At 43.5% G+C, this 21397-nt stretch overlaps 1 protein-coding gene across 3 annotated transcripts in view; it reads left to right on the forward strand.

The window, feature by feature from the left end:
- EXOSC7 (exosome component 7) overlaps positions 1–21397 on the forward strand; it is a 35158-nt gene that overhangs the window by 3110 nt on the left and 10651 nt on the right. For all 3 annotated transcript variants that reach the window (XM_015131169.3, XM_077992292.1, XM_015131171.3), the window contains exons 2-4: positions 10120–10221; positions 10527–10621; positions 18045–18210. In XM_015131169.3, coding sequence (XP_014986655.3) covers positions 10120–10221; positions 10527–10621; positions 18045–18210 — 363 coding nt within the window. The remainder of the gene's footprint in view (positions 1–10119; positions 10222–10526; positions 10622–18044; positions 18211–21397) is intronic.

The raw sequence follows: 21397 nt of genomic DNA on the forward strand, positions 1-21397 counted from the left end.
CTCAGTTCTGATCCTTGAGATGCCTAGGATCTAATTTGGGCAAAGTTAATTAATTTTATTTACCAACATATATCTAGCCACTGGCATGTTATGTGGGAAGCAGTAGGGATGCTAAAACATGGTTGTGAAATAAATGAAAGATAGGAGGGAGACAAACAGAGAGTAAAAGTGAATAAAATAAAGACAAAGGTAATAAGATCTATGCCAAGGAAGTGGTATAGTTAGTGGAGGTTGAAGAAGTTAAAGTATACCAGGGGCCCGGCATGGTGGCTCACGCCTCTAATCCCAGCACTTTGGAAGGCTGAGATGGGAGGATCGCTTGAGCCTAGGAGTTTGAGACCAGCTTGGGCAACACAGTGAGAGCCCATCTCTAAAGAAATATGTATATTTTTTTAATAAATAAAAAGAATTCCAGGGACTTGTAATGCTCTGGAGGCTTCCCTAAGTAGGTGGAATTGTTCCCCTAAATCCATGTCAGGGATTCCTCCTCTGTATCTTCAGGACTCAGTGTTCATTCATTCAACACAGAACTGAGCTAGACTCGGGCTAGGAAGAAACCTGTTGTTATATAGCTCTCATGCTAGAAGGAAGATGCAGAAATTGTAAATGTACTTGAGTGTTTATATATAAAATTGTACTAGTGCTATGAAGGAAAAAACAGGGACACGATCTAGACTGGGAGGTCAGAGGAGTCTTCCCTAAGGAAATAGCACGTGAACTGAGCTCTCAGCATGACTGAGAATTAAGCAGGCGTGAGTGTTCCAGAAGGAAGGGATGGTGAGTCTGTAAATCCTCACGTGGAGGACATGTGGAGCCCAGTGGGTGGGCTGGGGGAAATGGTGGAAGATCAGCTTGCACAGGTGGCCAGAAGCACGATCCTAGGGGTCTTAGAGGCTCAGTCATTCCCTCCTCATGGACCTTGGAAGGAATAGCCTGTTGACTTGTCTGTATGGGGGACCCTTAAGGCATGGCCAGTGTCTGGCACTTGGTAGGTTCTTAGTAGCATTGAATGAGTAAGGTAAGCTTTAAAGGAGGAATTAATTGGATGGTGTTTTTGTTTTTTAAATCAAGCCTCCCTCTCACCAGTACCATGGACATACTTGGCCACAGTTGTTGGTAAATGCTCAACTCTGTGTATCACAGAGCCATGCAGAGTAATGGGCTTCAAATCAACATCTTCATAAGGGCTTATTAATGTTGGCCAAAAATATGCCATATTTATAGAGGAGTAAAACACAATTTACACCATTCAAATAAAGGCAGGATGCAGGTGAATGAGCCTACCATGAATCTCCACTGATTCAGTTCTGAAATCTCCTACACTTTTCTTGTGTTGGTTATAGAGTGCCAGCAGTGCACCTTAAGCAGTGCCTGCCTGGACTCCTGTTGCTTGTGTAGTCCTAGTCATTTTGTGTTTTACTTTTCACCTTTGGTCCAGTAAGGTCTGTTTCAGCTTCTGATATCACTTTCCCTTCAGCCTTTGGTTCTTTTGCTATTTCAGGGAATATTTCATCTTGTTTTGGTGATAGTTAGAAGCAGTTGAAATTAACCTCATGATGTTGTGTTGAGGATTCAGTTGCTAGTAATGGTAACCAACACACTGGCTCAAGAAAAATAGTATTGATTACAAGCCTGCAAGTGTTTCTCCAGGAATCCAAGGGCACTTGGATGAGCAAGGCTCTCCCTTGCTCATCTCTGCTGCTTTTTTTTTTTTCCCCCCCTCTTTGCTTTGTTTTTGTCTCCCTGCAGATTAGTTTTCTATTTCTTGGGCCAGTGGTAGAAAAAATGTGGTTCCTTCCCAGCTCCTCTGTAAAAGAGACCATTCCTTCTCGTTCAGTTCCGAACTCATGTTTCCAAGAGAAAGAAACTCTAGTTGTTTTTGGGGGTTGAGGGAAAGGAAGGACAGAATAATTAGGCTCAAACATGGCCACTAGAGGATGTGTCATACTTGGGAGAAGTCAGTTTGTGAGAAGGGAGGATGGATCATTTTAGTTTTTGGCAGAAAATGGAACCACTTCAGATAGTTCAGGAGACTTTTATGATGGGACTCTAGAGCAGTATGGATGGGTTTCAGGGAACCAATAACAGATGTTGAGGAGCCCCAAGACAAACAACTGCTGGGAGTGGCTACTGCCCCTAGTCTAAAGGGGCCAGGGGAGGAAACAGTATTACCACATTTCAGTGATAGCTGGAACTGTGGAGGAAGGGCTTCCCAACATAAGTCATAGTCTTGGATAGATGCAGGCAATATCAGAAATGTGGCCCCTAGATTGGGGGTGAGGGGCACCCTCTGATCTGGTATCTTCCATTGGACAAACCCAACCAGAAGCCAGCAAAGGGAGTCTAGGTGATACAATTTGAGTCAACCTGGTGAACAGATCCGCACTCCCAGGGAAGAGCAGATAATCAAAAAGGTTGATTAAATCAGTATTTTGATAAATAATTTGATTGGTTTCTGTTAGGTTCTCTTTCAGCCTTTGAAGGCTATATCCCATTCTTGTTAGGTACATATTATAATTTTTATTTCATTGAATATTTACAACAGTTCTGAAGGTGAAGTATCTCTACAGACGAGGAACTGAGCTTGGGCAGGTTGAGTCACTTGTCCAAGGTGACACAGTAATTGAATGGTGGCACTGGGATTTAAATCCAGATCTGTCTGATTGCAAAGCGCATACTTGACTCTGAGGCCACCTTCCTGCTGCAGTGAAAGTCATTGTCTTCCATTTCCTCAGCAGGGATCCAGACATCAAGGCGGGAGAGAATCTTTGCTTCCTCTACCTCCTTTTCTTTCTCCTTTTCTCTGAAAGTTTGTGGGGAAACAGGAAGCGAAAGAAAAAGTTCTTTTTTTTTTTTTTTTTTTTTAAGTTCTAGGGTACATGTGCACAATGTGGAGGTTTGTTACATATGTATACATGTGCCATGTTGGTGTGCTGCACACATTAACTCGTCATTTACATTAGGTATATCTTCTAATGCTATCCTTCCCCCCTCCCCACAATAGGCCCTGGTGTGTGATGCGGGAAAGAGAAAGTTCTAATTGACACCTCCCACTCCTCAATTTTTCTAGAGCTTAAATAGTATATGGCATATACTGCTGTATTGTTGTTTTGGTTGCATTTTTCCCACATTGATTATAAGTTCCTTTAGAATCCTATATTGCATTTCTTTATATAGCTTTTGTCTCACTAGTATTGTAAATTATTTTCTCTGTCCATACTATGCAGAACTTGGAGCAGACTTCAGAATTTTTAGAATCTAGGATTTATCCTCTTTTCTGGCTTAACTGGCTAGATGTGTGTTTTCTTCATCCATGAGAAGCCATTGCTAACCTCCCTCTTAGCCCAGGAATTCTGAAGCCTTGAAGTGCATTTTACTCACCTACAAAATACAGAGTCTGAGGCTTTACCCCAACATTCTGAATCAGACTTTCTGGGGCTGGGGCCTGAGAATGGACATTATCATAAAGTGTTCGGAAATTTGGGGGCAGCCACCAGACATTGGCCCATGGGCAAGCCACTGACCAGAGATATAGGAATCTCTGCTTTCTCCTGCTGACGTCGTATGGTTTCCTGCCTCTTTTTGAATGAGGCTTTGGAGTCAGACTGAGCAGGCACCTTCACCATTTACAATAAGTGATTTTACCTGCATAACTGAGCCTGCTTCCCCTTGTGTAAATGGGGACTTAGGCACCGGGAGGTAGAATGGGGTTGTGAGGAATGTTGAGATAAGAGATGTCAGCGCTTGGGCTGTGATCAACACGGAAAAAAATGTTAGCTCCCTTTCAAGTTTGTTTCTCCATCAGAAGTGTGACTTTGTCCTAAACCATCCACACTAGATCCCCAACCTTCATAGTGACCTCATTAAAGATTCAGCCTGTGGCTCTTGAGAATTAACCTCTTTTGATTTGAAGGAATCGGGATTTTTCAATTATCGCAAGAAAAGGGATAGGCCAGGTGCAGTGACTCACACCTGTAATCCCAGCCCTTTGGGAGGCTGAGGTGGGAGGATCACCTGAGGCCAGGAGTTGGCGGCCAGTCTGGGCAACATAGCAACACCCTATCTCAAAAAAAAAAAAAAAAAAAAATTAGGTGTGTGGTGGTGTGTGCCTGTAGGCCTAGCTGCTTGGGAGGCTGAGGCCAGAGGATCACTTGAGCCCAGGAGTTGGAGCTGTCACCCCAGCCTGGGTAACAGAGGGAGACTCTGTCTCTTAAAAAAAAAAAAGAGAGAAAAGAGAAGGGGGATCTGTGGCAAGAGCTGGAAAGTCCCCAGACAGCTCTGAGGTACCACCTCTCATGGGCTCCGTGGATTATCTCATGGCCTGTGTGGCTGTATGACTGTCTTTATCTCTAGTGACACCTCTGCTTTTCTTTGCCAAGATTTATCCCTTCTCTGCAGCCACTTGCTGTCCAGCTTCCCTTCTTTGTAGAATCTGCCTCTGCCTAATACCTTTACTTTTGTGTGGGTGGCCTCTCTGGGCTCCTCCATATCATGACCTGTCAGCTCTTTAACTCCTTTCTTCTCTCAAGTGTTTCTCAGATCAGAGATCAGAGTCCAATGAGAGAATCAGTTTGGTCTGCTAGTATTTCATGCCAAAAAGAGCTGATGATCACTGTTTGGATTATATGCCTTTGGTTCAGGCACATACCCTGATCCTGGCTGTTGGGGATGGATGGTGACTGTTACTTGGCCTTTACAGGACTGTAGGCACAATAAAGCTTTCCCAGATTCAGCCTACTGAGTGCTATGGCCATGACCTGGACATTAAACCGGCCCTCATAGGTTCGGACCTGGCCATGGCAATTGACTAACCCTACCACAGGGCTCTTGGAACCCTGTGAAAGCCATTTTATTGTATGTTCTTGGCTGTTGAAGGGAGTTGTAGGCCAGCTGATGGCTTCCATTTCTTTTCTGTGGATCTTGCTTTCATTGTAAGCATTGTTTAGGGGTATAGCATGGAAGAGGGAGATCAGGGCCTCAGCCTGGTTTTCAACTATGAGATTGAGCAGTCAGTATTCAGTTGCTGAATCTGGGCATGACAGAATTGGAGCCGGCCCCCAGGACTCTTGATTTTTAGCTCTCTGCCCTTTCTGTTTACAGACCCATGGCACAGAAAGGTTTATGCCCAGACATTGCAGGGTACAGCCTTATGGAGCCATATCCTTTCAGAGGAATGCCTGGCTACTCAACAGGGTTGGAAAGTCAAACAAGGATCAACACCTAGTTTTGCCTGCTGTGTCGTGGGCCCGAGCCTGCAAAGCTAGACCAAATGTGGTCCCTTTCCTAAGCGGGGGGTCACCTTCTAGTAGGGGAAGGAATTTAGTCTCACTTCTCCTCTAGGAATCTGGAGTATTAGACAAGTCAAAGCAAAGTAATGAGGGGTTAACATAACCTCAGAGGACCACTTTGAGTCTAAAATCCTTCCAGGTGTGTCAGATTGGTAGCGCCAACTTGTCAGTTTCTATTAAGAAGTAATAGGACTGGGCTTCCTGGGTGTGAGGGAAAGCAGGTCTGGGCTTAAATGTCCTTCCACTCTGTCACAAACAGGAGATTGAAACTTAGGTGCCTCCATTCTTATCTGTAACCTCTCTCAGGGTTGTTTTTGAGGATGCAGTGAGTTAATGCATGCCCCCAGAAGCAGGGGAAGGGAACTGCTTTGGGGAGACTCCTATGTGTTATACTGAAGGGCTCCCTTAAATGCTTTATGACGTTTCTGTTCTCTTGTAACTCTGTAAGGTCGGGGTTATCCCTACTTTCTAGTGAAGAAACAGGCTTAGAGCTATTGAGGTCAAGGTCGCAAAACTGGCATGTGACAGCAGAGATTTAAGTATAATTTGGAAGGTGACTGTTTCCACCACACCACACCCTACTGGTAGGGTTGTTGTGATCACATGGGTAACATCTATGAAAGTCACCAAGAGCTTTCCTGGCATCCGGAAACCCTTGATCTAGAGGCACATCAGTCTCCTCTGCTGAGGAGGGGACACTCCATGCTGTTGACATCTCTTGAGTTTTGAAATGGAGCTTTTACCTCAGGGTAACTCCTATTTAAATGTTCACACATGGATTAATTCCTTTGCTTCTGACTGCTGCAGATAAATAAAAACTGGTAGGGCACCAGGCTCTGAGCTAGGCCAGGCAGGTTTGGACAATTTCCTAAGCCTCTTATAAAGAAAACTGGATTGAAAAAAAAGTTGCCCTGGGTACAGTGATTCATGGACTGGTTTGGTTTTTTGGTTTGTTTTCCTTCTATTCTTTTTTTCTATGGAAAAAAAATATGCATGCTTGGAAAGGAAAATGTGTAGCTTTTCATTTATCTTTTACTTATCACCTGAGCCTTTCTCCAGGAGGCAGAGAGTGAATTAAAGGCTGGAAAGGCAATGTCTGATGAGGCTCAGTTTTCTGACAGCCCACCAGCCCCATCCTGGGCCAAGTACATTTTCACTACAAAGAGGTGTGACTAATCTTTCAGAGCAAGTGATATGTTAGAAGCAGTAGTTGGACCAGATGTGGTGGTGCATGCCTGTAATCCCAGCACTTTGGGAGGCTAAGGCAGGAGGGTCACTTGAGGCCAGGAGTTTGAGACCAACTTGGGCAACATAGCAAGACCCCATCTCTACAAAAAAAAATTAAAAATTAGCTGGGCATGGTAACATGTGCCTGTAGTCCTAGCTACTCACGGGGCTGAGGTAGAAGGATTGCTTGAGCCTAGGAATTTGAGACTGCAGTGATCGCCACTGCACTACAGCCTAGGTGATAGAGTGAGATCCTGTCTCAAAAAAAAAAAAAGAAGGGAAGAAGCAGCAGTAGTAAATCCTGTGACCTCGTGGCCAGCCAGTTCATCCTATGAAGGAGGTCTGTGCTGAGTCCTTTTATAAAGTGAAGAGACCCTTTAGAATACTGTGGACTGTGTAGCATAGTGGTTAAGAGCTCTGACTTGAGGCTTAAATGCTACTTACTGGCTGTGTGAACTTGGGCCATTCATTTGACATCTTTTAACCTCAGTTTTCTCATTTGTAAAATGGAATGAATAACACTATCTTATAGGATTATTGAAAAGATTAAAAGCATTAACTGTGCAGTATTCCTTACACATTATCTGGTATATAGTAAATGCACAGTAAATAGCAGCTGCTATTATTTATTGCAAATAATTGCAGCCATTTTAATTTATAGATCTGTAGAATTAGAGAATCACTTTGAGACTAATTTAATCTCCATCTTTTACAAATGAGGAAACTAATCCAGAGGGGGAAGGGGCTTGTCCTAAGTCAAGTGGCCAGTTAGTGCCAGGAGCTGGCCTGGAACCATGAGTCATGTTCCTAATGATTGTTCACACTTATGTCGTATCTACACCCCACGAAGAACTTCTTGTCAATAATGTTTCTGGGCTGGGTTTTCACTTTCCTAGTGGGGGAGTGGGCACATGGGGGTGGAGAGGGGTGGAGTATGAGAGATTGAGGTAGAAAGGCTTCAGTTTCTATGGGTGAGGTCGGGAAGAGACACAGTTACATAGTTATGGGTCCTCTGGTGAAGAGGGATCACCTTCTGGAGTTCTACCCCAAAGGCTCACTCTCTTAGACTTGAAATTCTGTTGCTTTTTGAATCCATCTCCAGACTCAAGATAGGGATTTCTTCTAGGGAGGAAAGGTGCTGGGAAAGGATGGGCTGCACGGGACTTTCCACCTGATTTGTGATGTTTATTTTCTGTCATTGAAAAGTTACACGGGTGAAAGACCTGAAGCAAGTATGGCAGAGGGTGATCATTGGTATGTGTGGTGCTGCAGTGTTTTGCTTTTCTCTGTTTAATTTCTCAAAAAAGTCAGTAACATATGCAGTTAGCCAGGCAGTTTAAAGATAAACTGTTTAAAGATAAACTGTCAGCCACATACTTTAGAGCAGTGTTTTGTTTTATTTTTTATGTTTCTGGGAAGCATCAACTCCTTGGAGAATCTGATTAAACTAATGATTCTTTTTCTGAAAAAAACTGCTTTTGAAAAATGTTTACAAAGAATGAGAAGGAGCTCCATGAGCCAACGTGGAAAGATTTCCTGCATATATATATATATATATAGTTAAGTGTTAAAAAAAAAAAGTAAGAGTATCTATAGTATTCCACCTTTCATATAAGAAACAAGGGGATATTTAAAAATTCATGTATTTGCTTATTTGTGCAGAGAAAATACAAGAAAGATAAACCAGAAACTAAAGAGAAACCTGGGGTGAATGGGAAGAAAGGGGCATGAAAATAGCATAATACAGAGAAGAGGAGAGTGACATTTCTCTGAGCATAGTTTTCTGAGTTTTGTCTCTTAGAACTATAGTGATAGCTCACAAACCCAGAAAGTAAGTAAGTAAAAGTAACCAGGATATAGGGGAACCCAAAATGGAATACAAAAATTTGCAAATGAAAAATAGCCAGGCATGGTGGTGCGCCTGTAATCCCAGCTACTTCAGAGGCTGAGGCAGGAGAATCGTTTGAACGCAGGTGGCGGAGGTTGCGGTGAGCCCTGCCATACTGCACTCCAGCCTGGGTGACAGAGCCATAGTCTAAAAAAAAGTTACAAGTTACAAATGAGTCCGTGTTACAAGTGAATAATGTAACCACACTGAAGGGCATGTGGAAGAAAAGAACTCAAGTAACTGGAAAACAGTATTTTGGCTGAATACTATGAGGCTAAAGACAGAACTTTATAAAATTGCTGTGCGCTGTTAGTAAATTTGTTTCTCACAGGGGTATGGATTAGAAGTTTGGAAACTATGTGTATGCTGAGATTGAACAAATATAGAAATGCATGGTAGATAATAAGAACCGGGTTTCTCCTTCTTTGAGAAAGAAGTTACAAATAAGAAAAGGAGGAAGGCTAGAATGAACCATGTGATGTTAGATTGGAATTAGCTATCAGTATGAACTTATGGCTTTTTAATAGATACGTAGATAGATACAGAATTACACGTAGATTTGGGGGGGTGGCGGGGGGGGGTGGTTAGTATACATACCTGTATTTTTTAGCTCTGTCTGCTAAGAAGTTCTGAAAGAAATAATATTCCAACAGCAATGAACTTAGAGCCTAGATCCTGGTTTTCAGTACCATTCCCCAATAAAAGCAACCAGGGCTTCTTGGAGAAAGGCTTGATCCCTAGGGCTGGACAGAGAAAACACAAGAGGATAGATATCTTGTGTTGCAGAAAGTATATAATTACTCACAAAAAGTTGGCAGCATGTTGAAAGAACACAAAAACTAACCCAAAGAAGCCCCCAGTGGCCGAATTTGGAACACTTTGAGCAGCAAAATAACTAATGATAGTAGTGGATTATAACCATAGCATAAAAGATACCAATGAGTTGTACTGATATAAGTAATTGAAGGAGCAAATAAATGGGCAGAAGGAACATAGACCTCCCTGAAAACCATCTTGTGCCAAAAGAGTCAGCAAACTTCCTGTAAAGGATTGGATAGTAAAGATTTGGGGCGTTATGGATCATCTCTCTGGCCCAACCACTCAGCTCTGCTTTTGTAGTGCAGAAGCAATCATAGACAATACCTAAACAAGTGGACATGGCTGTGTTCCAGTAAAACTACAAAAACAAGGTCCCTTAGTTTGTTGACCCTGTTCTAGAGACTGCCTCTTTAGAAGATTAGGTGTCTTTCCCTGTTTACACAGTAGATCTTGTTGAATTTTAGGGGTAGGAGGGCTTCAGTTGAGATGATTGTACCCTGTAGCTCTGACACATACACTACTTGGTGCAATTTAAGAATTGCAGATTTGGGGAGAGGTGGCTTATTTTGTCTCTTGTTCAGATCTTGTTTTTGTGTACATATTCTGTATAGTGGTATGTAGTGTAGATTTTGCAATCAGACAAAACTGGCATGGAAAACTAGCTTTGTCTTCACTAGCTGTAGGACCTTGGACAAGTCGCTCAACTTCTCTGAGTTTCTATTTCCTCATATGTAAAATAGTAATGTGGTTAGCTACAAGGACAGAATTTTAGATGATCCACTAAGAGGAAAAGATATTCTGCATATATCTTCTCTAGGGGGAAAATGAGTGAGTCAGTTTAGGAGTCTATTATTGGTCTGGGGTGACAGCTATAGGATTGTGGTTGTTAACACCTAGGAAGACCTCCGCGTGGATGGCCGTGGCTGTGAGGACTACCGATGTGTTGAAGTGGAAACCGATGTGGTGTCCAACACCAGTGGGTCTGCCAGGGTCAAGCTGGTGAGTACTGTGACCATGGTTGAAGCCCAAGTGGAGAAATGAGTAGACACTAAGGAATGAGCTGCTGATGCCATCTGGCTTTTGGAATGCAGATTGCTCTTGGGGAAATCAAAGATCCAAGCCAAACTCAGGGAGGAGGTGTCTCCATATCTGAAAGACTGCTCACCTCCTCCAAAGACCACTTTCCAAGTCTTAGCACTGCTCCTAAAAGAGTCCCCCAGGGGTGTATGTCCAGAAGAGGAGGGAGGTGGTGGAGCGCCTGGCTGCCTACTCTGAGTGAGGACCCTTCTTGCATGTGTCTGCAGGGTCACACAGACATCTTGGTGGGCGTGAAAGCAGAAATGGGGACGCCGAAGCTGGAGAAACCAAATGAAGGCTACTTGGAGTTCTTTGTTGACTGGTCAGTACTATGCAGATATTTCTAAAGAAAAAATTCTAAAGAAAAATGATTTTAAAAATGAAGATTCAGAAAATGAACCTCTAGTTTCCTGTTGAACCCACTTTTATACTTATCATTCAGCCATCCAGCCGGCATTTGCTGACCTCCTCCTATGTGCCAGGTACATAGTCAGGACTCTTGGCTTGAGTCCTGCCCTAGTCTTAACCACCTGGCTATTGCTGGCCTTGTTTTCCCTGTCCAGTAAAGGAGGACATCTGCCAGGCAGCCTAGCGCATGATTGTGATGAGGGTCAAATGAAATGATTGTGTTATGGTGCTTTGAAAAATATCATACACAGTAAGGATCATTTGGTCTAAAATGTACTATTTCTCTTCCTATTCTAGTTCTGCAGAAAACTGTTCATGATTTGCTTGACAGATGAAGCCTAGGGTCAGCCAAGCAGCCTGACAGGTTGAGGAAGTGGCAGCTAGGCAGGCAGTATGGGTACTGAGAAGAGAGAGGGCTCTGTAGTGTCTGCAGCCAGCCTTGGGCCAGAATGTCACTTCCTTCTCTGGCCAGCTTTGTGATCTCAGGCTGGTTACTCAGTCTCACTGTGGCCAAATTTCTTCATCTAAAAAATGAGGATAATAAAGAGGAAATGAATAGAGTGAGTACTTAGCACAGTGACTGAGACTCCCAGTGGGCTTTCAATAAGTATTATTTTTCCTTATTTTGTCAGTAAGTTCAATAAGTATCATTAGCTCCATGTTCTAGGGGTTGGGGCTTTTTATTGGGTTGCTGGCCAGGTCCCGTCTTCTATCAGTTACCTTGCTTCTGGAAGTCAGGCCTTCTTGAAGTGGGTAAGGATCTCTGTGGGCTCATGCTGGGTGTAGGTATATAATGTTGACCCTGTATCAAGATCCCCGAGACCACCTCCACATTCAGAGATTTGCTGGACTTAGCATATAGTGATACTCACAGCTAAGGTTTATTATAGCAGTGAAAATACAGTAACTTATTTGTGATATTTCTGCCCAGGAAAGCCCATTAGAGACTCAGCACCCAAGATTTTTACTGGGGGCTGGTCACATAGACACTCGCTGCTTAATACATAATGAAGTTTTCTAAAGGAAAGCAAATGTTCAGCATAAATGATACTATTTGCACAATATAGGCACAATGGACTACCCCCATCAGTTTACTATTGACTGGGAATAGTCTGAGAGCCAGGTTCCCAGATGGCAGCCAAGGGCCAACCCTGCAAACAGACCCTTCTGAAAATAGCAGCCTTGGACCGCAACGGCAGCTCTTTTCTGCACAAATGTTAACCCACTTCTGTAGGGTAGTTACAGTCTTCCAGTCTGAACTTCCATACACGGAAGCTGCTTCTCACAGTACTCCTATAAGAGAAATGACAAATGAGTTCAGAGAGGGTAAGTGACTTTCCCAGGGTTACAAAGCTAAAAGTGCCAGCTCAGGTCTGTCCAACCTGTGAATCTTTGCTAGGTTTACTTCATGCAGCCTATAGAAGTCAGCTTTGGAGGGCTGCTCTTGGGGAGTCCAAGAACTATCCATGTTCATTTTTCTGGTCAGTTTTTTTTCCAGCCCACTCCTGTCCTCTGCTCTGGTCCCCCAAGTCATCTCTCCTGGTTCTGCTCATCTTCTCTCACCAGCTTGAGTTGTCCCATGGAATTGGGACATCCTCTTAAGTTACTGTGGATGATGGTGACCTTGTTCAAGCCCCCAATTTATCTTTTCCTTTGTTCTTGGAGGAAGCAGAATGCCTCTAGTAGCCTTGATCTGCCTAATTCAATGCAGTAAGCAGTCACTGAGGAGCAGACAACGTATGAGGAACTGTAATTTGCTTTCTTTTTCATCTCCTTCATTACCTTCTACCTCATTCATTTTAAGCAGACCAAAGACATTCAGCCCAACCACACCAAAGAGAGGGTGTTGCCCTCAGATGCTTGGTATAGGGGATACATTTCATTGTGACTCTGTGTCTAAATATGACTGCAAGTTAGCCTGCTGCTCTTATCCCTTTCTTGTCCCAGCTGTATAGGAAGAGTGACTCTAGTGTGAGAGGATCCTTTGAGTTGCCTCTTCCCAAGATCTGGCTTCTAGAAGTAGCCTGTCTTTCTTGCCTTAGAGTGGCTGCCTCCTGGTCTCTTTTCCTCCTCCGTGGGTCTCAATCCACAGTCCCAAGAGCTCCAGTTTCTACGTAGTTCTCCTGAATTGATTTCTCAAGATGGACAGTCTCAAAGTGGCACACTTTAGCTTCTGTAAGTGGCTCAGCTAATGTAATCAGCCCAGCAAGTAGAATCACCATGAGAGAGTCACAAAACCCCATTTCCTACAGAGATGAGAGAGGTTACCAAGCACTGATGGCTGCCACCTGTATCAGAACCTCACTTGAGCCTTCAAGGAGCATAATTATTTTAATTGCATAAACAAGCATGTCCTTTTATTCTGAATCAGTGAATAGGAATGGCTTCTGGACACCTGTGGATGTGCCGAGCAATAAGGGTGCCACACACCCACTCCCACCTGGACTCCAGGCATAGGGCCTCTGCTGGAGAGCTCAAGGCATTTGCCTATCCACAGGCTGAAACATAGTTGCTACCCAGCGGAAGGAAAGAAATTGGTGGTGATGGTGATAGTGGTGGTGGCGGCGGTGATGGTGGTGAGGGTTTCTTCTGCTCTGAGTCTAGTTTGATTTAACTTCTTGTCAGCAACTTCCAGTTTTAATTAAATTCCCAGGGGTAGAGAGGTCTCAGAAAACTAATTGATTTTCTGCTAACTCATTTCACTTGGTTTTGTCTGCTTGGAATGATAATACATGGAGCCAAGAAAGACATTGTCGCCACCTCCATAATTTACCCTGTTTCTTGGGAATGATGAACAATCTTTGCTATAGCCCTCACAGCCCTTTGGAAAGACTACTTCACTGACCCTGAGCCCTGCTCTAGAGAGGCCTGGCAGCACTGTCACTAAACTGGGAGCAAAATCTGACCTTTTCATATCTTTGGTTTACTGATTGTAGTTGAGAGTAGGCTATTTTAAATGAGAACTTGGAAACTTTAGGAAAAAGTGGTTTCTATCTAAAGCCCAAGAGGAAGGTAAGATTTTAGTGAGCTGGTGTGTCACCCTGTGCTGCCACTAGGCGGTGAGCCATCAGGTTGCTTCTCTGTTCTCCGACCATTGTGTTGATGGGTTTAGGACTGTGGTTTAGCCTCTTAGAGAGACTTGGGTTTTTAACTAGGGGAGTTTAGGAGAACATTTTTCATTCATAAATGTTTCAGGATGCTCTGCACTTGTCACTTCCCTTTGGGATCTTAAATATTTTTCAATGTGATCAGTTGTATTTTTCACTAAAATTCAACCAGAATCTTCAAGCCTGCATTGGTGGGTAGAACCACTATATCTGGGTTCCTTGCCTGCTTAGTGCTGTTAAAGGGGACACTGTTCCTGGCTGAAGGGCTGGGGGTGGGTACAAAGCAGAGAGGCAACCTGCAGAAGCCTTTTGAGGCTAATTGTGATTGAAGTCTCCCAAGCTGATGAGATAACTCTGGCAGAAACTTCAAACAAAGGCTTGTGATGAAAAGCTCAGAATGTACTTACTATTGGTCTGGTACCCATTCACAGGAAGGCTTCTGCAGGCTCAGAAGTGAGCACATGTACACACAGAGGAATCAGCCTTAGGGCCTGTGCTGGGGCTAGATGACTACTGGAGGGGTAAGGCCCGAGTTAGCCCTGCCTAGATACCCACTAGATCACTTCTTCTGCTATGGGCCTGGCCTCACCTGGCTGTAAGACTTCATAGATTTGCAGGCCAGATTGATTGCCAGGCAAACAACAATGGGCCCAGTGTCTAGAGTCCCTTTCCAGGTAGGCATGGCCTTGATCTCAGCCTACCCCAGTTAAACCAGAGATGTTCCAAGCAGGAGGGTAGAGATGATGAGTCAGAAGGGGTGGAGGGCTGGGAGGGGTAGCATTCCCGGGATCTTAATTAGTTTATCCAGCTCAGTAAACAATTTCCCACAACTCTGGAAGAGGGACTGGTCATGCTTTATGAAGGGTCAGAATTGGTTTTGGTAAATGCAGAAAGCATTTGGTTTTATGCCCAAAAGACTGAGTGTGTACACCCCTCACTGAAGGAGTAGATTGTGAGGCATATGAGCAGGTGGCTACAATTACCAGCCTGTGTTTTCTTTCTCTGTCTCTCTAACAGAGCAGAACAGCTTTTTATTCAGGGCTTCCTTGATCAACATTCCTTGACTCCAACATTTGTGGTCTAGTGATAAGTCCCAAGACCAGAGCACACATTCATTTCCTTGAGGCAAAAGGTAAAACCAAGGAAAGTGAATCTGACTAATGTTAGACTATAAACCAAGCTTGCCAAATTACAGATTCAAGGAGAGTTCAGGGAAGCATAGCAGATAAGGGCCAGGCTGCCTGGGTTAGAATTTTAGCTTACCAGGCACAGTCATCTTGTGGCCTTGGACAAATTACATAACCTCTCTGTGACTCGGTTTTCTTATTTCTAGAATGGAGTCAATACCTCCTAGGGTTGTTGTGAACACTAAATGAGTTAATACACCTAAAGTACTAAGAGTGGTGTCTAGCTTATACTAAACATTCAAAAAAAAGGTAAGGTTTCCCTTCTTGTAAAATGAGAGAGTTAGACCATCTGGGATCTCACAGTGTCATCCCACAGGTCAGATCCCACCTGTGAGATTTTTGTTTCACATAGGGATTTTTTTTTTAAGGTGGACCTTAAGTCAGGGCTGGAAAGTTTGCCACAGCCTCCATCATTCTCTATTGGTTACAGAGAATGATTTTCTTATTAGTTATAGAGAGTGGCCCTTTGTTCAGATACATGTAGTAACCTTGCTGACTCCTATAGGCATTTGGGTTTTTATCCTCTGGAGATGGTCTCTAAGGCCTGTTCCAGGTCTACATTTCTGTCAGAAAGAGTCCTTGGGCTGTGAGTGCCCAGTAATTAAGTGGAATCCTCATTTCTCTACTCCAGCCTTTGTCTTCACCCATCAGCAGAATATGGGGTCTCTGGCTTATGTTACTTAAAGCATTGTACCCCATCCCCCACCCTGAACAATTGCCTTCCGTTTTCCCAGCCTCCTCTCCAGAGTCACTGCACAGCTGTGGCACCATCCAGACACAGGAGAGTTCCATGGGCTCATGAGTCTCTGAACCTTCCTCTCTGTCTGACTGCTGGCTACGCTGAAAGAATAGGGGTGTGTGTGTGTATGTGTGTGTGTGTGTGTGTGTTTTAAGCCACTTAAAAATCGGTAAAAATTTCCACTTTAACCCAGTGTCCAAAAAAACCAATGGGGCATGGGTTTGTTGTTGTTGTTGTTGTTTTTTGAGACAGAATTTTATCTTGTTGACTAGGCTGGAGCGCAATGGCGCCATCTCAGCTTACCGCAACCTCCGCCTCAGGTTCAAGTGATTCTTGTGCCTCAGCCTCTCAAGTAGCTGGGATTACAGGCATGCGCCACCACGCCCAGATAATTTTTCTATTATTAGTAGAGACAGGGTTTCTCCATGTTGGTCAGGCTGGTCTCAAACTCCTGACCTCAGGTGATCTGCCCGCCTTGGCCTCCCAAAGTGCTGGGATTACAGGCGTGAGCCACCGTGCCCGGCCAGGGGCATGGTTTTATAGGTAGATTAATTTAGACAGTTGGACCTGGGAAGCTCTATAAATTGTCCCCTAAGGCTGTAGAAGAGTTAGTGCATTAATCCCAAAGAAATTAGTCATACCCAGGAGCATGTGCCCACTACATTCAGGGAAAGAGAAACATTTTGAGCATAAGCATCTCTGACTGGATTTGTGTACACAGAAATCTCTGTAGGTGTATTTTTAAGCACTTAAAACAGGGACTTAATATTGATTGCTTAGTGTTTAAATTAGAAACAGGTTATGTTTTGCTGGCTGTGCAAAGTAAAAACTTGGTCCCTAGTGACTTGATTATTTCACCATAAACGAGCTGCTTTTCTCGGCTCGATGCCGGAGTCCAGCAAAGGCGGGGAACAACGAGGTTGCTATGGCAGTAATGAAATCTCTCTTGGGGACTTAAAGGGGATTCTGCTGGCTCACAGTGGTAAAGGAAGAGTATATAATTAGAGAGGCAAAATTTTATGTAACGACGTAGTCTGATTATTTTAAGATTAATTCTTCCACCTATATTACTAAGTGAGTTTTTTTTAGTGTTATACAAATTGGGTGGGCACTGCCATGGGCCTTCACACAGGTTTTGCTTTGCCTGTAATCTTCCTGCCTCTCTGGCCTGACCAGCTCTGCTCATCCCACGTTTGAGGTCTCCTTTAAACCTGAACGCTAATTGACATTCTTGCGCCTCCCTCCCCCTTCCACCTCACTGTTTGCTCCCTATCGTGAAACTGCCCTCCCTCACTGGAACCGCTGGCTTTGGGTCCGCGTCCGCCTCACTTAGTCTCTAGGTCTCTGGTAGCTGGTGCAGGGCTGGGTACCTTCGAGATGGGCAAGGAGTCAGAAGGCTTTAATATGTGATTTTACAGAGTCTGTGCTGAAACCACCGGCTTCTTACCTTTCTAGTCCTTTATTGTTACAGTAAAATAATTACTATAATGTTTACTTACCTCACATACATATTAAGGGTTTGTTTGTATTAAGCCAAAACCCTCGGAAACGTCCTGTTAAACACTTCAGTGTTTTTACAGTGGCTAACGTGGAATCCTGTTAGTTTTGTTGAGGTTATTGGGCATAAGTATCAAGAAGCCAAAAAGGGAAAAACAAGTTTTCCTCTTGAAAAATGTCAAATGAAGGAGGTAACCTACTACTTATGAGCCAACAGTCTTTCCCTTGCTTTCTTTCATTTTCCTTCTCTTCAGTACAGTGATATCTAAAGTTTCTGACTATCATACATGTCTTTTAAGTCATTCCAGAAAGGTTATTGTACTGACATTATGGTTTTTATATTGAGAGTATCTTGTGTATTCTAAAGCTGTGAAACTAGAGGTGGTGTATATGATGAAACCCCTCTGTAACCCAGACTGCTTCATTCCCTAGGCCTCTCAGCTTCCTGGGCCTGCCAGGCAAGAGTATTTATTATACTCTGAAGATAAGAGAGTTAATTATTATCAGCTGAGGTTCACATTACCATCACTCTCCTGTTTCTCTTTGACTAAAGATGGCTTCTGTTAGAAGCTATTGGGAAATCCCATAACACACGCTGACAAATCCAGGTCACAGTGCTGATCTGGTTCATTACATGTGTCTGGAGTCAGGAAAAGTGGCAGATGCCATCCTTTCCTCATCCCAGTGACTTTCTGTTGAGCAGCTGGCTCTTCCAGCATTCTGTAGGGAAACCAGAATAAAGCCTTGTCTCCTTGCTTTTTGCACTTGGAAAGACTCACCCAGTTTTTTTGTTTCTGTTTTGTATAGTTCAGCCAATGCTACCCCTGAATTTGAAGGTAGAGGAGGTGATGACCTTGGCACCGAGATCGCTAACACCCTCTATCGGATATTTAACAATAAAAGCAGTGTCGACTTGAAGACCCTCTGCATTAGTCCTCGGGAGCACTGCTGGGTTCTCTATGTGGATGTGCTAGTGAGTATCACCCTGCTGAACTGGCCACATTCTACCTTTGTTGGAAAGACTAGTTGGCCTACTTTCCTTCCAGTGCCTTTTTCCTTTTCAGGTGGATGCTTTCAACTTATAGGGTGAGATTTGTTGGGAAAAGATGGTATCCTATAATAATTTTTTAAAAAATTAAATACAACATAGATGTAAGCAGCATATATATAATGCCATTCTATAATAAAATTATAGTCATATCATGGTAGCACCTAAAATTGCCCATAAAAGTTGTCTGGGAAGAATAAAACAAGAGATGGTCTCTGGATGGTGCCAGACAGAGTTAATGGGCAGAATTTAAATAGGTTGGTACATTCTGTGTGAAAGGATGATAAGCTCTTTACATGCATTTTCATTTAAACATTATAAACCTGTTGCAAATGGACACTGTTATATTTCCCATTTATAAGTGAGGAAACTAACACATAGAGAGGTTAAGTAACTAGCCCAAGAGGTCTCAGCTTGTGAGTGATGCTGTTGAGTCTCAAAGCCAGGTCTGTATGATGTGAACACCTGGTGTGACTTCACTGTGCCATCGTTTTTTTAAACACCTCAGAGCCTGCCTGCCCCTAGTTTCCTGGGTGAGGCCCCAGAGGCCCTGCCTCCTCCCACACAGAGTCTACTCACCTGGGAGCCTTTTGAGTCCAGCCTTCCATTTCCTCCCTTGTACTTTGCCTCCCAAATACTCCTCTACACATGTTTTGGCACTCGACAGTAACTTCCCTGTGTAGCTCTAATTAATTTGGGGTTTTTTTGAGATGGAGTCTCGCTCTGTCACCCAGGCTGGAGTGCAGTGGCGTGATCTTGGCTCACTGCAACCTCTGCTTCCCAGGTTCCATCGATTCTCATGTGTCAGCCTCCTGAGTAGCTGAGACTACAGGCACAAGTCACCACGCCTGGCTCATTTTTGTATTATTAGTGGAGATAGGGTTTCATCGTGTTGGCCAGGCTTGCCTGGAACTCCTGACCTCAAGTGATCCACCTGCCTCGGCCTCCCAAAGTGCTGGGATTACAGGTGCGAGCCACCGTGCCTGGCCTTAATTTTGCTTTTGTATAATCCTGTAGCAGTTGGTTGCTTGTTTATATACAGGATCTTGTTGGGTCTGTTTTATTCCTTTTTGTTAAATTTTGTGAACCTTGAGATTAGCAGCTACATCTTCCACTTCAGATTAAGGACACAAAGCTAAGCTATTGGCCAAATAGATTATTTAATGAATGTGCAGATAAAGGAGATCTGTGAACTGACAGTGAACTTCATGAAAAGAAACAGCCTGGCTCTGCATGTTGGCTCTACTGAAACAGGGTGGAACTTTCTAGATATTTTTAAATTAATTTGATATTGGATGGAGCATAGTCAAAAGGTAGCAGTGGTAACCATTATCTAGCAGGTTACTGTTGCAATGCTACCACTAATAGGTAAAAATAATGAAATTACAAATCTATTTGCTTTTTCTGTCTCTCATAAGTGTGATGCACCTTGTAGTGTGATTCCTACTAAGCAGGCAGTTTTTCAGGTCTTGGTTTTGAGGAAGTGAGAACTGGCAGCCTGTAGTCCTTACTGAGGATGGTAGAGGCAGGCTTCATAGTTGCCCAGGGAGGTGCAGCTCCATGGCATGAACTCTCAGGTTCCATCCTGTGTCTGAAGAACATTATGTCCACTCCCCTTCTCCACTAGAGAAAGTTAAGACACAAGTGTTGTGGCGCACTGCATTTGTCCTTTTGTAATCCTTCTGTGTTCATCCTCAGTATTCATGCACACTTGTAGTTTTGTAGGATGGCCCACTGATGGGGACTGATGTGCTTTTGATTCAGTCAGTTAAAGTCAAAGTAACAGAAGCCTATTCTATTAGGGAAGGCTTTTACAAAACTGATGAATATTGGGACATTATCTCAGCTCAGAAGCAGCCCTCTTCAGTGAGCAGGGGATACATGGTGCACAGGAGTATCCAGGGGAATGTGCACTGTGTCCCTGTCATCTGTAGACCTTTATTTTTAAGACTCCTGGCATTTGGATTTCTTCTGAAATATTTTTTAAAGGGTTTTGCTTATTTTGGAAGAAGACATGAACTTTGAAAATGTTGTCATTTTCTGACCAGGTCCAGTGACTTACGCCTGTATTCCCAGCACTTTGGGATGCCAAGGCAGATGGATCACCTGAGGTCAGGAGTTCGAGACCAGCCTGGACAACAGGATGAAACCCTGTCTCTACTAAAAATACAAAAATTAGCTGGGTATGGTGGTGCACACCTGTAATCCCAGCCACTGGGGAGACTGAGGCAAGAGAATTGCTTGAACCTGGGAGGCGGAGGTTGCAGTGAGCCAAGATGGTGCCACTGTGCTCCATCCTGGGCAACAGAGTGAGACTCCATCTTTAAAAAAAAAAAAAGTTGTCATCTTCAGAAAAGTTTTTAATGAATTAGAAAAGCATTTTTGAAAATGATATTATTAATGAGGCCGATCCATTTTTGGCATTCACATAATTTTCATCAGTGGATGGGTGATATACTGAGTAGATTGAGTCCATGTTTGAAGCGAGGTGGTGGAAATCTGTGAGGCAATCCTTGAAGCAGGATAGTGGAAAATAAATCTCCTATTTTCTTTTTGCCAACTTGTCTGGGTAGTCCTCAGACAGAGCCCATGTTCAAACAGATATTTGCTGGGCACCCTGCCATGTTTTTATACTTATTTACTTCAAACCTGTTACAGTCAGATAACCCACCTGTTTCCAGTATTGTTTTTTTCCCGAGTTTGGTTATTTTATGAGAGTGAAAATTTAACTTCACGGAAATTTCACTTTGCTTTGCTCTTTATAGTTCTCTGATGGCATCAGTTTTTACTCCAAGAGGGATAACTGTTAGAACTTTGTTGCACTAACAACACACAGCTGACCTTTGGTGGGGTGATTGGTCACAAGGCTGTCTTTTGATGGGTTCTTCCACAAATAATCACCAACATTCTTTATAACAGCCCTTCTGTTGGGCTCTGGGGATAAAAGGATGAACAGAACTACAGAGTCCCAGCCTTTAAGGAGTTCACAGTTCAACTGAAGAAGAGAGAGACTCTAAACAAAAACAGAAATACATGGCTTTTCTTTCTCTGTGTGACTTCTCACCTTTCTTATTTGGGGCAGCCCAGTCGGCTTTATTCCATAACCTCAGGC

The sequence above is a fragment of the Macaca mulatta genome, chromosome 2 (assembly GCF_049350105.2).
Source record: "Macaca mulatta isolate MMU2019108-1 chromosome 2, T2T-MMU8v2.0, whole genome shotgun sequence".
NCBI lineage: Eukaryota > Metazoa > Chordata > Mammalia > Primates > Cercopithecidae > Macaca > Macaca mulatta.